Source organism: Aspergillus fumigatus, chromosome 2 (assembly GCF_000002655.1).
Source record: "Aspergillus fumigatus Af293 chromosome 2, whole genome shotgun sequence".
In the NCBI taxonomy this organism is placed as follows: Eukaryota; Fungi; Ascomycota; class Eurotiomycetes; order Eurotiales; family Aspergillaceae; genus Aspergillus; species Aspergillus fumigatus.
The window spans coordinates 752,376-764,901 of record NC_007195.1 but is presented as its reverse complement, the minus strand read 5'-3'; the positions used below and the strand labels follow the sequence as shown (position 1 = coordinate 764,901).

At 49.2% G+C, this 12,526-nt stretch overlaps 6 protein-coding genes across 6 annotated transcripts; 4 read left to right on the top strand and 2 right to left on the bottom strand.

The window, feature by feature from the left end:
• The first annotated feature begins 914 nt into the window (after positions 1-914).
• Positions 915-3,729, top strand: AFUA_2G02980 (ER lumen protein-retaining receptor). Its single transcript, XM_744340.2, has 3 exons — positions 915-2,085; positions 2,158-2,450; positions 2,516-3,729. Exons 1-3 carry the CDS (start codon positions 1,989-1,991, stop codon positions 3,137-3,139), a joined length of 1,014 nt encoding a protein of 337 aa, XP_749433.1. The 5' UTR covers positions 915-1,988; the 3' UTR covers positions 3,140-3,729.
• Positions 3,730-4,646: 917 nt separating this feature from the next.
• AFUA_2G02970 (uncharacterized protein) lies at positions 4,647-6,988 on the top strand. The gene is made up of 4 exons (XM_077804059.1): positions 4,647-5,624; positions 5,692-6,352; positions 6,415-6,480; positions 6,552-6,988. The coding sequence occupies exons 1-3, from the start codon at positions 5,238-5,240 to the stop codon at positions 6,453-6,455; spliced, it is 1,089 nt and encodes a 362-aa protein (XP_077660223.1). The 5' UTR covers positions 4,647-5,237; the 3' UTR covers positions 6,456-6,480; positions 6,552-6,988.
• Positions 6,989-7,767: 779 nt separating this feature from the next.
• On the bottom strand, positions 7,768-9,115 carry AFUA_2G02960 (putative translation factor pelota; the record flags this gene model as incomplete). Its single annotated transcript, XM_744338.1, has 3 exons — positions 7,768-8,427; positions 8,484-8,978; positions 9,038-9,115. 3 exons carry the CDS (start codon positions 9,113-9,115, stop codon positions 7,768-7,770), a joined length of 1,233 nt encoding a protein of 410 aa, XP_749431.1.
• Positions 9,116-9,673: 558 nt separating this feature from the next.
• Positions 9,674-10,211, bottom strand: AFUA_2G02940 (uncharacterized protein; the record flags this gene model as incomplete). Its single annotated transcript, XM_077804058.1, has 2 exons — positions 9,674-9,752; positions 9,949-10,211. The coding sequence occupies 2 exons, from the start codon at positions 10,209-10,211 to the stop codon at positions 9,674-9,676; spliced, it is 342 nt and encodes a 113-aa protein (XP_077660222.1).
• On the top strand, positions 9,919-11,267 carry AFUA_2G02950 (aldo/keto reductase family protein; the record flags this gene model as incomplete). The annotated part of the gene is made up of 5 exons (XM_744336.3): positions 9,919-9,990; positions 10,093-10,200; positions 10,264-10,445; positions 10,507-10,876; positions 10,931-11,267. 5 exons carry the CDS (start codon positions 9,919-9,921, stop codon positions 11,084-11,086), a joined length of 888 nt encoding a protein of 295 aa, XP_749429.2. The 3' UTR covers positions 11,087-11,267.
• A 230-nt stretch (positions 11,268-11,497) lies between these two features.
• On the top strand, positions 11,498-12,289 carry AFUA_2G02930 (uncharacterized protein; the record flags this gene model as incomplete). Its single annotated transcript, XM_744335.1, has 1 exon — positions 11,498-12,289. One exon carries the CDS (start codon positions 11,498-11,500, stop codon positions 12,287-12,289), a length of 792 nt encoding a protein of 263 aa, XP_749428.1.
• Between the last annotated feature and the right edge of the window lie 237 nt (positions 12,290-12,526).

Sequence of the window (12,526 nt, the reverse complement as noted above, 5' to 3'; positions counted from 1 at the left end):
TAGGCAACGGAGAAGCCAAGACGAAGATGGAGGGGGAGGTGGCGGGATTTGTCCTGTGCAAGTTGCGATCCTGTAAACTACTGGTACGAGAGGCGGCAGCTAGATTACTCCGTAGAGAAATAACACAGAGTAAGGACAAGTGGGGGGCCAGTACCTAGTAATATGGCCCAGCTACTTTACCGAGTATCTCTTCATGGTGGACAAGAAACTGAAACCAAGCTGACGCCAGGAACTCCGGAGAACTTTGTATATCTACTACTGTTCTGTAGTCTCCAGAAGCGACAGCGTGGAACGGAGTACGACCTCAGAAATCCAAAGATGCTCTCGTCTATTGGTGTAATTGTATGTATTGCGACACCTTCTCTGTACCGTACCCAAGATACACAGTCCAGCCCTGTACACCGAGCGTCAATGCTCCAGACAAGTGCGGGGTAAGCTGAAGGCCTCAATCAGGCAGAATCCGACCAGTCAGACAATACGAAACTTGTCCGTTGAGGACAGAAGTGCCTGCTCCGTCGGGATATGTTGCAAAATCACGTACATCAGTGACTTGACCAGTGATATAGGTACTACCACCTTTGACAGAAGATGGCGAGATCTGATGTAATGACTCTTGCAACATTGTGCTGATCCCCACTGGTAATCTGCCAGTATGACAGAGTTCCTGTCTAGCATGTACCGACCATCGATTAGAAAATAAGATAGGAGATACCTCAAATGGTTCAGGGTTGAAGAGCTCAAGATCGTATAGTGGTTTGAGTTAGTGATCATCCAGATAAGCATTATCTCAATTTATCGAGATCCACATCAGGTAAGCAGTCATATTTCTGTTCCTGTCGACGACTGAGCTATTGGAACTCCATATAAGGTGTCCAATCTTCAGCGTAACATCATAAGCGACTGACCTGCAATAGAGAAAGGCATGTCGAGCTGAAATGCGAAGTACCGGCATTCTTTTCAGCCAAGCACTTGATGACCGTGCTTATCGCGGAATAAAAAGAGACCCAGATGTACGGAGTACTCCGTACGGCAAGCCCATCAAAAGCATTCTCTAATCTGGTACCACTGAACATCCAGTACCATCAGAGTTTGTACTAAATTTATTGTACAAGATTATGCTTATTCGATCTCTAATAAGCATATCGCCTAAGCGTCCAGTAGACACCAAACTGGTAAGCAGACAGAACCTTCAAGTACGACGCAACAGTCCTATCTCATCACTACAAATGCACTTACCCCTAGCGCTGTCGAGTCAGCAAATCTCAGATGCTCGGTAATGGAGAATATAGCAAGGATACGGAGAGCAAAAAGAATAAGCTCGCTCGCGAAATTATCTTAACCTATCCTAGGAAAAAGATTGTCGGTTTACGCCATTGAAGAGCTACTTATGTTCGCAAAGAGCTGGAGTGGCTGGAGCGCCTGGACCAAGAGCTAAGAGTCGATGTCGGTCACATTATCTGGAGCTACTCACGTGATGGGCAACGCGGCCCCGTGTTCTAAGACCATATTGGGGAAAGCCGGATGGGCGGTGGATCACTGAGGAGAAGCTGAGATAACAGATTCACGGCTGCTACCTCTTGTTACGTACCTCGACCTCTGGTTCTGTTCTATCAGTCACCATGCACTATCAGCATTTGATTCTTTTTTAAGTGATTATCTTCCTTGAGTATACAAGTCTTCTTTCTTTCCTTGCCGACACCACCTGTCGACAATTCCAACTGTCATCTCGCAGCCCAACAACGTTCAGCTACCGCCGCAACCAGGTAATCTTATCTTGGCCTCCCGTGAGGAGTCCCAACACACCCCAAGCTCCAAAAGTTGTCTTCTCCACAAACCAAGCTTCAGTAACGAGATTACCTGAGCGCCTGCTTGGATCCATTGAACGTTATTGACGGTGGTTTTGACGGTGACTCTCCAGACTGTATCTCAGCGTTTCCCCATCAGAGTGCAAGTCGGGGCTCCCTCAAGTCCTCGAAGAATAAACCAAGATGAGTATGAACGTCTTTCGCCTGTTAGGCGATCTGTCTCACATATCGTCGAAATGCATCCTGATGTGGGCCATTCATCGGAACAAAAGTGCGGAAGGTATGTACAGACACTCCCGCCCTTCGCCATTGGCTAGGAACGTGCAACTGACTCTTCGATTCTGAACGTCAGGTGTCTCGCTACTTACACAGATGCTTTATGCTGTTGTGTTTGTCACACGCTACCTTGATCTGTTCCGAGGGAGTGGTTGGAGAAGCATCTACCTCGTTTTCTTCAAGTTTTTCTATATACTGTCTTCTTTCTACATCATTTTTTTGATGATGAAGGTCTATCCGCGGACACGTGAGAGAGAGAGGGCATGGAAGATGGCTCTCGGTTCTGTCGTGCTTTCGCTTGTCCTAGCGCCAATCGTGACTCCAATTTTAGATGATAAAGAATTCTTCAAAATCCACTGGTTCACCGAGGTGGGTCTAGCATGCCGTACACACAGAGATCTTGTTGCCCCAGTGCTAATTGAAGTATTATGCAGACAATGTGGTCTTTCTCCATCATCCTAGAATCCGTATGCGTGCTTCCCCAGCTCCTTCTACTCCGCCAGACTACCGTTCCTACGGTCATCGACTCATACTATCTCCTGGCTCTGGGCTCTTACCGCGCGTTTTACATACTGAACTGGTTTGTGAGAGGCTTCGGTCCTGAGAAACACTGGGATCCAATCGCTATGATATTTGGTATCGTTCAAACTGCCTTCTACGTTGATTTTGCTTGGGTCTACTATTCTCGTCAGCGCGTCAAGCTTCGAAATGGTGGTGTGGTCGATTCGGAAGATTATAGCAAAAGTTGGATAGTTAACAAGGTGTTCAATATCCGACGGCGACGAGAAAGCCTGGACGAAGAGCAGAACCTTACCGGAGAAGGAATGGAAGGGGAGAGCGGTGATGGTGGTGATAGGCCTCGCAACAACCGCTGGGGTGCTCGCGGCATTTCCATCTCAGCGGACGATATGTTGGACGAGCACACCCGGCGCAAGCCCGGGGATGCGGATAACGAAGGCTTGGAGGGATTTCTGGAGGATGAGGATAACAGTATGGACGATCAAACTGGTGGGCGGAGCCCATTGCATCACACATCGGTCACGTCCAATCGTGACTGATAATCGCTGCCGTTGGCGATACTTATATATAGGAACCCTGGAGCAAGTGGATTGATCTCCCCTATCCCAGTGTCTCTTTGGCTTTGGAGTATCAGTTAGTGATTCCGGCAATGTTTTGGGGATTATTCGGATAATGGCTCAAGGCGCAATCATCGATCAATGCTATTTTTGATAATGGGCAGTTCGCCTTATCTACCTTTAGGTTATAACAAGATCATGAGGATCATACAGGTCCTTTGACTAGGTCATCAATTTAAAGTAGTGCGGAGAACCATGGTAGTCCGCCGACTAAGCTGTGATTTTATTTTTTAGTGGAACCTGAAACAAAAGCCAGACAGAGTCCAGTGTTTCAGAGTCACTCTAAGCCATTGCTGCGCCAGGGCATAGCCACGGAAGAAGGGTCGAGTTATACTTCTATCCGTCCAAGATGCAAATAGACAAGGATCCAATGATTTCTGGAGAAGAAGAACGCCTTGCAAGGCGGATGATTCTTCTTTCGAGTATCAACTTCAGACATTGTTGTCCCCATCATGAGTTGATGAAGACGGAAAGCACTACGGAGTAGGAGTAAGCTAAATCTTGGCACCGCCTGCCGAAATCCAGCGATATCACGTGCCAATGTCTTCCTGTGTCATTTCGATGATTTTAGAGCCGAAAATTGCCAAAAAGAAATAGCCTTGGAAGAAAAGAATGACAAATCATTCGTCAAATTAACTAACTACCCATCAGACAAAAAGTACCATTATGAATTTGTCAAGAAATGCCAAGCTCGACGAGACACTGCTCAGCTGAATCGACCTTGGTTTCTTTCAGCGGGTCATCCTTTTATTCTTGAGCAAACGGTTCATGCTCTTTAAGCGCCAACGCCAGCGCCATCCCGGAGATAACGTTGATTTGGAAAATGATGGCTCAACCCGCTCAACCGACTGGCAGGAAGCATGTTCTCTGGCGCGTATGCGGCATGGTCTTTGTGGGACACGTGGCTCTGAATCGAGCGATGCAGACAACCGGGGAGACATTAATAATGATGGGAATACTTTTCATTGAAAGCTTGCTAGTCATGCAACCAAACCAGTTAGCGATGCGCAATTACGGGAGATTGATTGAGGCTTTGAGCCAGGCTCTGCTTAAAATCTCACCTTCATGGCTCAGGCTTCGAACTAGTTCCTCTAACTAGTTTAGCTCGGTCAGATCAGGCGTCTAAGACACATCTCGGAGCCCATTGAATAAGCCAAATCCTTCAGTGGTTTGCGGCCGCAATTACGAACAAGCGCTTAATGGGCCGCTATCCGTGCATCCGTGCCTGGCTCAGGACACGGACTGTTCCTTCATAGACCTGTCTTCTCTGACATAGTCCAAGTGGGTTTCTAGTAATGATTTCCTGCCCCCTAAGTCATGCTGAGCAGTCAATTATTCCGTACCTTGGCCCCATAGCTGTCTGGAATCAAGGATGTAAACTTGCTTTTCTGGAACTTCAGCCCTTTTTCTTTTTTTTTTTATTGCACTCATCCTATGATCCGCTTACTGGCATCATGGAGAGCGTCCAATTCCTATCCTACTCCACTAGCTAGTTAGTCCTTCGACATCTTTAGCGCTAACCCCTTTACTATCATTTGACTCCTGAACTGCTACAGCGGGCCACTAAGCGACTGATGCCATTCAAATGCCATTTTACAGGCTCCCGCCGTCCCTTACTGGGTGATCCGATGCATTGGGACTTTGATGCTGCGGGACCTACCCTTCGTTCCATCGATCAGGGTGGGCCAGATGCTGATGTCTGCGCCCCGAGAGTTTGGGGGCTGGAATTCTAGCTGTCATGTCATCGCAGGAGAAGATATTGCTTCCTTTTGATAACATTTCGGACCCCATCTCCGGGATAGCCAGGCGCTTAAATGCAGAGCCATCGTCGTGTCTACACCTCTCGTTACGAGCATCTTTGTGCGGCACGGTGATAGACGGCGGTATATCCGATGCTCTCTGGGGCTTTTTGGCCCGTTGACGTGAGAGATACTCGAATCTGGGCCTGCCTTGCAAGGCACTTCGACCAGGTTTGATCATCCCGACTGGCGTATATGAACCTGGATCAGACTTTTGTTGGATGTTCTTCTCGTCTGCAAATCATTCTATACCTTCATTTCGTACCTCGAGAAATAAAAATCAGCTGTTGTGCAGAAGTGACTACTCTGAAGTCGTCCTGGCGGGCTTTTATATTACTTTCAGTCGTCCATCCCTTCTGCTTCTTGCCGCCGACACCTGTTTTGTCCTCCTGCTTGTTTCATCAAGCGTTTCATCTTTTCACCACACATCAGTTCACTGGCTCTCGCTCTGGTCTAAGCGCGTGTCCCGTGTTTGCTCTATGTATCCTCAAACTCCTTCCGGGTTCGCCGGTCAAATGCCCTATGGCCAGGCCACTCCAGGAAGACAGGGTGATGACTTGGATGAATACTATGAGCCACTACCGCCTCAATGGTCCTGTGTTGAAACGGTAGGCCAACCTTCCGTAACGTCTGTCCGGTGTTTCAGCTCGCTGACCAAACATTTGTGCGGCTTAGTCTCCGTATCTGGCAATGAACCATCCGAACTCTACCACAGCAGCTGCATATCCGTCCGCCGCTATCTTAACACCAATCAGTCTCCCAGACAGCTCCTTTATCCAGGCAAGACCGAGCCCGGTTGTCAGCCATCGTTCGCAAGAATATCAGTATAATATATCTGAAACGGTCGCGCAACATGGGCTCGGGATCACAGCACCGTTTCCGAGTGATTTTCCCCGAACAGTAACGGCGGGTCTGGGACACGCTATAGATCAGTACGACTTTGGCCATGCTGAAGCTACACTGTCTCCACATCCACCTCCAGCGAAACGAGCTCGAAGAAGCAGCCCGAAAGCCGCAAGTTCGAATCGCGAAACCCCGGTCTCAATACTGCCTCATCCTGAGGGACTTCAGCGACTAGAGCAAGAACGGCGACAAGGACATATTGATCTGCATTCCCACCACAGGTCCCGCGCTCCCGGCCGGGGCCGGCGCGACCCGCAAGCCGAGGAAGAAGATGCTTTTGTCGAGGGATTGCGAGAACAGAACCTGGCATGGAAAGTCATCCGGGAGATGTTTCGCGAAAAGTTCAACAAAGATGCATCGGAAGCACGCCTGCAAATGCGGATGCTGCGCCGGCGCAAAGAACGGCTAGCGCGGTGGGATGAGCATGATGTGAGTATGTGTGTCATGTCTCTAGCCTCTGATTTGTCGTGAGTTAATAATAACCCAGAGCCCCAGATCCCACTTCTCATAAGAGCTCGAGATCATTGGAAACGTGAAAAGTATCGTATCATTGCTCAAAAGGTGAGGTCGTTCCATTACTTCTTCCATGACGTACCCATACATGCTCCGTGTGCTAACATTCGTTGATGCAGATGAGGGACCTAGGCGCTAGAGGGACGTACACCCCGCAGCAGTGTGAGGCTCAACTAAAAGACATGGAAGCTGAAAGCCGAGAGCGTGCCGATGGCTTATTATCGCAGATGACGGAGCGCTCACGGACTGGAAAACGAGTTAGAGCCAACAGCGACGCGGGGCCGTATCTTTACTGAACTCTCTATCTTCTTCTTTTTTGGCTGACTTCCACAAACATTGTCCACAAGCGCATTGATTTCATCTTGCACATGCCGTGTTGGATAGCATTTCTGATAAGCAGGGTTAGGCGCAGCGCATAGCATTGCGTTCCCATTGCCTTAGTGGCATCTCACCTCCTTTGCATATTTTTCTCTTCGCCGATTTTTTCATGGACATAATTTTTCTATACGACTCATGTAGAGCCATGTCAATACGAAGTTTGCCATGAGCACGTCTACTGGTCATATGAATACATAGAACCTTCTATATTTCGGGGTTTCAAAAACAAGTGAGACAGTATTTAGTCTGAAGGAACACTAGAGAGGTCCGGGGCGGCCACTGCAGTACCCTCCAAGGCATAAAAACAGGGCCCGATCGATTCCCTACGCTTACATGTGGAAATACCCAAATCCTGCTTTTCGAGAATTGAATCTAGAACCTCCCACAAGCCAAATCAGGCCTTATGCATACTTAGAATCATCTGCGGCTGAAAACTAGGTCCAAGGAGATAAGCAGTAGAGCATGTGCATCTGTCCCTCTTTTCAAAAAGAAAATTAGACTACGCCACGGCGGTGGGGGCTATATGTATGGATTAACTACGCACCAGTGAGCATACGGTGTAGGCGCTTAACCTGCAGGACATGCAGCAGACCCCGCGCAAAGGAGTGGTGAGCCGGGCTTGAGTTTCAGACATGCGGCTAAAGATGGAGCATGAGCTAGGGGATATTATTCCGGGCTAGGCTATGTAATCATCGCTTTAACATAGAACAGGGATATCCACGCAATCGGACATATACGGACATGAGGAACTTTATTTCCGTTCTGGGATGCATGTGGGCGGAAGATGATGGTATCGGATCGTTGTCTATGGTCAAAAATGTAATCGCTAGTGCAAAGATACACGCGCCGAGATTTGTTCTGTTCAACGGTATCTTTCTAAAACGTGTCGGTCATGTCGGCATGTCTGCCCCCACTTCTGAAGACCATGGATTTCCGTTGCGCGTTGCTCAAAGATGATCAGCTAGCTTCAGCAGGTTCTTCGTCCGATTCAAAGTCCTCCTCGACTACTGGGAACGTGCACAAAGCGGCCACACCTCCCAATCCGTCCAGTCTTCTCCCGCTCTCATGGTCGGAGCTGAGTACACGCACTTCGCCCCCCTCGACGTCCCGGACTCGGTCAACAAGGGACACCCATCGTTTGCGCTCCGCCACGTCCTGTGACCGGAACAACCGATTTGAGATAATGAGGACACCGCCCCCACGGCCCACGGCTCCTTGGTCGACTGCCGCCTCGACCTCACGAGGTCCATAGATGGCCTTGTTAGTCTCTTTGCGGAGGTGCCCAAGAAAGTCGTCCATCAGTTTGGTCTCACGGGCATATTTGGTATCCGCAAGGATGGTCTTCACTGCAGGCGATTGCAGAACCTCCGCGAGAGAATGCAAATAGCCCGAGGCTGAGTGAACGACGACAATACTCGGCAAGAGTCGTTTGAGGGCAGGTGTAGTCGTCGAGGCAACAGACTGTATGTATTTCTGGAATCCGGCAGCGACAAAGCCAGGCGACGCAAGAAGAACGGGCTTGACGGGCTCGTTGCTCGTGAGAGAAGTAGCGCTGGTGTTAAACTCCATCTGTCGGAGAAGTGTGTCCAATGTTACCTGGTAGAATTTTGACATTCCCTGTTTCGCGTAAGTAACTATTTCTACGCCAGTGGATTAGCAGATGGGTGGAGTACCTTATCATGATCCCCGCCTCCGCCGCCTTGTCGTTTTCGCGGAACCGACATCTCGACCTTCTGCTTCAAGACGGTTTGGAATTGCCCAATGAAGCAAATGTGGGCCAGTCCCTCCTGCATCACAACAGCAACCGCTTCCGCCCTCCGTTTGCCGCTCTCGTCAACGGCATCCTGGAGCATCTGTACAGCAATACTGTCCCACCCAACTCCTTCCCCATTCGCACCGATCTCTTTCTCCAAGGTGAAATTGCGATTCAGCTCCAAATCCAATGTATGATGTTGTCCGACTTTGGTGTGCGGTGTCTCGTTCACAATTGTTCCTCCGACATGCAGTTGGGAGCTCTGAGGGTCGAAATCTAAACTTTTCACGCGGATTTCGAGCGTTAAGTGGACCCGGGATGAAGTTGTTGTACCGGTGTCGTGTGTCGTTGTGACGCGACGGATTGCGCTTGCGCGAAGGAGGTCACCAGGTCTGATCAGGTTGTAGGCGTGCCACTTAATGCAGGGCCGTCGTCAGAGCAGCTAAGTATCCAGTGGAGCAACGGGTCGCATACCATATCCTCTGGCTCTTCAGGACATAGAGTGACGGTGCCTGAGCCACCGTGCTCTATCTTGTTCTTTATTAGACGCATTTGACCAGTAGGTGTATAGATGTGGGATGTTGAAAAAATAGACAGCCAATAGTATGTATATTCCAAAGTAAGAGCGTTATAAGTTGTTCTGATAGGATTATACTTCCCCCAAGGAGGTGCTTAACACTCAATCAAGCCAATGGAGGAAGAGACACTGTTGCCTTCACAAATCATGAAGAAAACCGACGTCAAGTTGAGAGACGATTCAACTTCAGGCGCCAAGGCAACTTCAGGAGATGCGGGACAGTTCCTGAATAGGACTAGCGCAGTTGCTTATCGATAAGAAAGATGGAACCCTAAACCCTGAAACCATCAGTTGTGCAGATAGACAAGCAATGTCATTCATAGTATGCAGTATTTGTCGATGATAGGAACGTACATCGCCTCAGGAGAGTCCCGAGATCATCAGAATGGCTTGCCTCTGGGCCAAAACGAAGGTTCAGGAACACCAAGGCCGGTTTATGGCCGGTTTTCTCCAACAATTTTAGTCTTCCTGATATTGAGCCAAGCCAACTCAATGCCGTTATCCTTTCCCAAAAACCGGCAATTGCCCCACGTTTAGGTGAACCCCACCGCAAGACCCATCAGGAAACTCATGATGGCATTGACTGAGTTTCGGGGAGGGAAACGGGAGCGACTATCGGTCTCCAAGGTCTCCAAATCGTCATGGACTCCAATGAATAACCGGTGGTATAAATACGGCTCCAAGTCCGTGCAGCTGTGTGTGTTTTCTCAACCATCCGCTCTATTTGTCCACTGATTGTCCCTTTTTGTCATTATACCACTCCGTAGTAACTGCAACAATGGCGCCCCCATCTCTTCAGTCGACCTACAAAATGGTCTCAGGATATGAAATCCCGGTTGTTGGGTTCGGTGTGAGTAACAAACCACCAGTGATGTAGTTTCGCCTATGAAAATCAGCTGCTGACGCAAGGATCGTAAGGTCTATCAAACGTGTGTTGAAATACGATAGCAAGTCATCATTCAGGATTGAAACTCCATGCCTAACCTGTAGATGGCAATGCAGGCCACCCGAAATCACCGAGAAGGCCACTCTCAAGGCCCTGGAAACTGGATACCGCCATGTAGGTGCCATGAGAACTATTGAAGCACCAGGCAATCGAGGCTAACCAGCCCTGCTCCACTAGATTGACAGCGCGAAATACTATGCGAATGAGAAAGAATGTGCGGTAGCTATGAAAAAGTCTGGAATTGACCGTTCCAAGATCTTTTTCACCACCAAGGTTCCCGCGTCTTCCATGTCCTATGAAAAGGCCAAGGAAGCCATTGAGCAAAGTGTCGCTGCTACTGATCTTGGTTACATCGATCTGTAAGGCGGATAAACCCGGCCTTCGACGATCGAGCAACGCCCCTAGCTAACTTGGGTGCAGAATTCTGCTGCACGCGCCCTACGGTGGAAAGGAGGGCCGTCTTGGTGCCTGGCGCGCCCTCGTGGAGGCTCAGAAGGCAGGCCACGTTCGTTCCATTGGTGTCTCCAACTATGGCATTCACCATCTGGAGGAGTTGGAGGAGTACATTAACAGCGGTGTTGGAGGCGAGATTTCTGTTGGCCAGTATGAGATTCATCCCTGGTGTGCGCGAGAGGACATCGTTGCCTGGCTGAAGAAGCGCAACGTTGTCATTGAAGCCTATTCTCCTCTTGTTCAAGCTCAGCGCCTGGACGAGCCTGTGTTACAGAACTTGGCCAAGAAGCACAACAAGACAGGAGCTCAAATACTGATCCGGTGGAGTCTGCAGAAGGTACCTCCTTTGTCGCTATTATCGACTGAGTCCGTGACTAATGGAGTCTTGCAGGGGTACGTTCCTCTTCCGAAGTCTGTAACCGATTCCCGTATAGTTGAGAATACGCAAGTCTTTGACTTTGAATTGTCTGGCGAAGACATGGAGAGTCTGAACACCGGCATTTATGCTCCTGTTTGCTGGGATCCTGCTAAGGATGTTCCACTGTAGAGCGACTCCTTAAATGCACAGAAGTCTTGGAGAAAGAGTTGCAGCAGGCGAAAAATATATGCACGTCTATTCGCTCATGTATAGAAGTAGCAACACGTCGACTTAGATAAATGCAGTATTTCGATAGGCAACACCGACCAAATTATAAAGAAGTTGTATCTGTAGATATAACGAGCACTTTTGTGACTTTTCAGTGGTGGTGGTGACTGCCGTGGGAAACTCCTGTTGATCTTCAGGCCGGGACAACATATCGCCGCCGGACAAGGATGTCAACAATAACTCTCTGCGCGATGTCTGTACAATCTATTGCGGTCAACTAGCAGAGAGAAGCCTACTGTTACGATTTTCAAATGCACCGCTACATCTCGATCTCGAAAACTTAGATTTTAGCCTACCTGTCGTCCCTCTACCATGCCCGATCAGCCGCGGCGCATTATTCTGGAAAAATCCAAGACAGTGCGCCGCCGGTATCAACGCAGCAACAAACGTTTCCAATTTACAGCTTCACAAATAGAGCGCATCCAACGCGAAGAGGAACGCGAAGCACGAGCTAAAAGGCTCAGAGAAAAGGAGAAGAAACGCCAAGCCAATAAGAAGAAAAAGGCCGAAAAGGAAGCCAAAGCACGCGAAGCACGACGCCGCCTTGGTCTTCCCGATCCTCATGCTCTCCCCATACCCTCCAGTCAGCCGTTGCTTTCCAAATTCCTCAAGAAGCCTGCAGCGAAACCGGATACAGAGACCGAGACTTGTGAGGATACCGAACCAGACAGCCACAGCCAGGGGAGCATCGCGACCGAGATCGACGAGAGCCTGCTCTCGGATTTAGATGTCGCTGCCTTCGACGGTCAGACGGCTGCTGGCGCGTCAGGTCCAGATAATCATCCTGCAAGCATTGATGAGAAGGGTCACGTTGGTCGGACACAGGGTGATGATGACGAGTTCTCCGAATGCTCGATTTTCTACGACGAAGACATCATCAAAGAAGTGGAAACAATTGCTACTGCACAAGTTACGACAGGCAGGCTGGGGGAAATAGATCAGGCGATGAAAGAATCATGCAAACCTGCGTTAACGGTAGGAGAATCATTTCAAGACGACACGGCGATACTCCTTGAAGAGTTTGGCCACGAATTCGCAAGCGATGAAGAATTCGAGCAGGAATTGATTAGACTCGATACTGTATCCGTTGGAAAACAATCTTGAGTGGACTACACGAATATTGGATATTAAATATGCGATTGGGGACATTGTCTAATGGTGCATCCAACGTACAAACCCGTCGCACAAGTTCATACTTGTGGGGTCAGCATTAATGCATTGGGAACTATCCTTTGATAATAGACTATGATCCCACAACCGCCCAGAGGACAGCCGTCTCTGACCCGACGGACGGTCAAACGGTCAGACCCGCACTGATCGGATCGTGATGCCCCTCTGTCG

Coding starts and splice junctions, on each gene's coding strand:
- AFUA_2G02980 (XM_744340.2), top strand. CDS start 1,989: ATGAGTATGAACGTCTTTCGCCTGTTAGGCGATCTGTCTCACATATCG. Junction 2,086..2,157: donor TCGGAACAAAAGTGCGGAAG/GTATGTACAGAC, acceptor TCTGAACGTCAG/GTGTCTCGCTACTTACACAG. Junction 2,451..2,515: donor AAATCCACTGGTTCACCGAG/GTGGGTCTAGCA, acceptor AGTATTATGCAG/ACAATGTGGTCTTTCTCCAT.
- AFUA_2G02970 (XM_077804059.1), top strand. CDS start 5,238: ATGTTCTTCTCGTCTGCAAATCATTCTATACCTTCATTTCGTACCTCG. Junction 5,625..5,691: donor AATGGTCCTGTGTTGAAACG/GTAGGCCAACCT, acceptor TGTGCGGCTTAG/TCTCCGTATCTGGCAATGAA. Junction 6,353..6,414: donor GTGGGATGAGCATGATGTGA/GTATGTGTGTCA, acceptor CCAGAGCCCCAG/ATCCCACTTCTCATAAGAGC.